The sequence below is a fragment of the Spodoptera frugiperda genome, chromosome 2, assembly GCF_023101765.2.
Source record: "Spodoptera frugiperda isolate SF20-4 chromosome 2, AGI-APGP_CSIRO_Sfru_2.0, whole genome shotgun sequence".
NCBI classification, from domain to species: Eukaryota; Metazoa; Arthropoda; class Insecta; order Lepidoptera; family Noctuidae; genus Spodoptera; species Spodoptera frugiperda.
The window spans coordinates 7477139-7478993 of record NC_064213.1 but is presented as its reverse complement, the minus strand read 5'-3'; the positions used below and the strand labels follow the sequence as shown (position 1 = coordinate 7478993).

The 1855-nt window shown below is 33.7% G+C and overlaps 1 protein-coding gene across 1 annotated transcript; it reads right to left on the bottom strand.

Moving 5' to 3' along the window:
* Nucleotides 1-346: 346 nt before the first annotated feature.
* LOC118268970 (NADH dehydrogenase [ubiquinone] 1 alpha subcomplex subunit 6-like) lies at nucleotides 347-1795 on the bottom strand. Its single transcript, XM_035583816.2, has 3 exons — nucleotides 1335-1795; nucleotides 874-989; nucleotides 347-527 (listed from the first exon to the last, which is right to left on the bottom strand). Exons 1-3 carry the CDS (start codon nucleotides 1453-1455, stop codon nucleotides 399-401), a joined length of 366 nt encoding a protein of 121 aa, XP_035439709.1. The 5' UTR covers nucleotides 1456-1795; the 3' UTR covers nucleotides 347-398.
* Between the last annotated feature and the right edge of the window lie 60 nt (nucleotides 1796-1855).

Here is a 1855-nt window from a genome sequence, read left to right as displayed (position 1 = left end):
TTATTTATTTTTTATAACGCAATTTGCACATCATCGCTAAGGTAGGTTTTTTTTAATCTGCGCGGGAAACGATTCGTGGCAGCCATTTTTTACCGCGAAAATAATAATTACAAAACATAACGAGGTGGTGTGAAAAGGTGCGTATCTACTCCAGTAAAAAATAGACGAATATCTTTAATTTTATTTACCTACCTATGTTAATTACTTTCTGAAAGTGTATCTTTTGTTTCAATATACAAAACGAAGTCTCCAAGTTTCTTGATCTTTCCAATTACAAAAAGTCCTTGCTACACTGATTTACCTACAAAAAAATCTGTTTGTGTGATGAAGAATGAAAGCGATTAAAGGATCTTCAATATTTTATTCAATATAATTTAATTTAATCTCATCAAATGAAGTTAATCCGTGCCTGCAATGAACTTGCCGATAAAATCGGTTCGTTTTGGTTCAATAGTTGGACACCAATGTCTGATGATATGGCCCTTCTGTTGCCACGAATTCGTTATTTCTTTGAGTTCTATGTAGCCCTGTAACCATAAACCGTTACTGTAAAAATAAACTACTTAGGTAAACACTGGAAATTGGAATTGTGTTCAAGAAATACCTACCTATTATAGTAGGTAAAATGTTTTTATTACGTTTTTTATTGGGGAAAGGAGACAAACGAGCAGATGAATCACGTAACGGTAAACAATCCGTACCACCCATGGACACTTCACTAAGTTAGAAGAGTTACAAATGAGTAGGTTTTGGGAAGGATAATTTAAATCTTCGGTAACCTCAGTGACACGGCGAAGCACAACACAATACAAGTAATATTATGAAAATAATAAGTAGAGTACCTAATACTAAGGTAAGAAGAAATAGCAATACCTTTATCACCAGTAAATCGATGACCCGTACATCAGTGACACACGCGTTCTTATAAAAATACTCTCTCAACTTCCATCGACAGTCTTGTTCATTCTTCGCAACATCGAAAAATTTTACTAAAAGTAGAATTTCAAATAATATTTATCGTGGGATGATTATAATTTGGGTTTTTTTTGTATAATAAGCCGGTAAACGAGCAGACGGATCACCTGATGGTAAGCAATTGCCGCCGTCCATGGACACTCGAAACACCAGAGGCGTTACAAGTACTTTGAAATTGACCTATATACCCAAGGTATAGCCAATTGGCCATAGGTTGAATAGGCTCTATTAAATGGGACTCATGAATAACTGTCGAAGAGCGAGTGTTACGTTTGATATGTAAGTACCTATGCTTCTTACATGCTTCCAAGAAATAAAGAAAATATGAGTAAAGGTTCTACTTTATCTCAACAACTTACTGATGTAAGGAATATATCTATAAAATGCCCTGTACAGTCCGATCGCACGTCTACGAGCTTCTTTGCAGTCTTGGGACATCAAAGGTCTGACGACCTTGAAGGCTGCTTCACGTGAACACATATTGCTGTTTTCAGAGAATTTTTATAATTGGATTGACGTTTTCTCTAAATTTTTGTCGTTTGTCAATCGAAAACTGTCAATTGTGACGTCATTTTGTCAATAATCAACAAGTTTTTATTCATTTAACTTTACGTAAAAAAGGTTTATGTTTTATTTAAATACTATAATATTGAAGCAATTATCATCAGTGGATTTTTTTAACTGACCTGATCTAGCCAATTATTTATTATATTGAGTGTACCTAAGTATATTTTTAAATACTACAACTGGCTCCAACTAGTCTTTATCCTTACATTAAAACCTGCCAAAAATCTTCAAATAATATATTAGAAACCTCTATTACATTATTCAAAAAACTATTTCCAAAGATTTATGATGTCGCTGTCACATGTAGATGTGA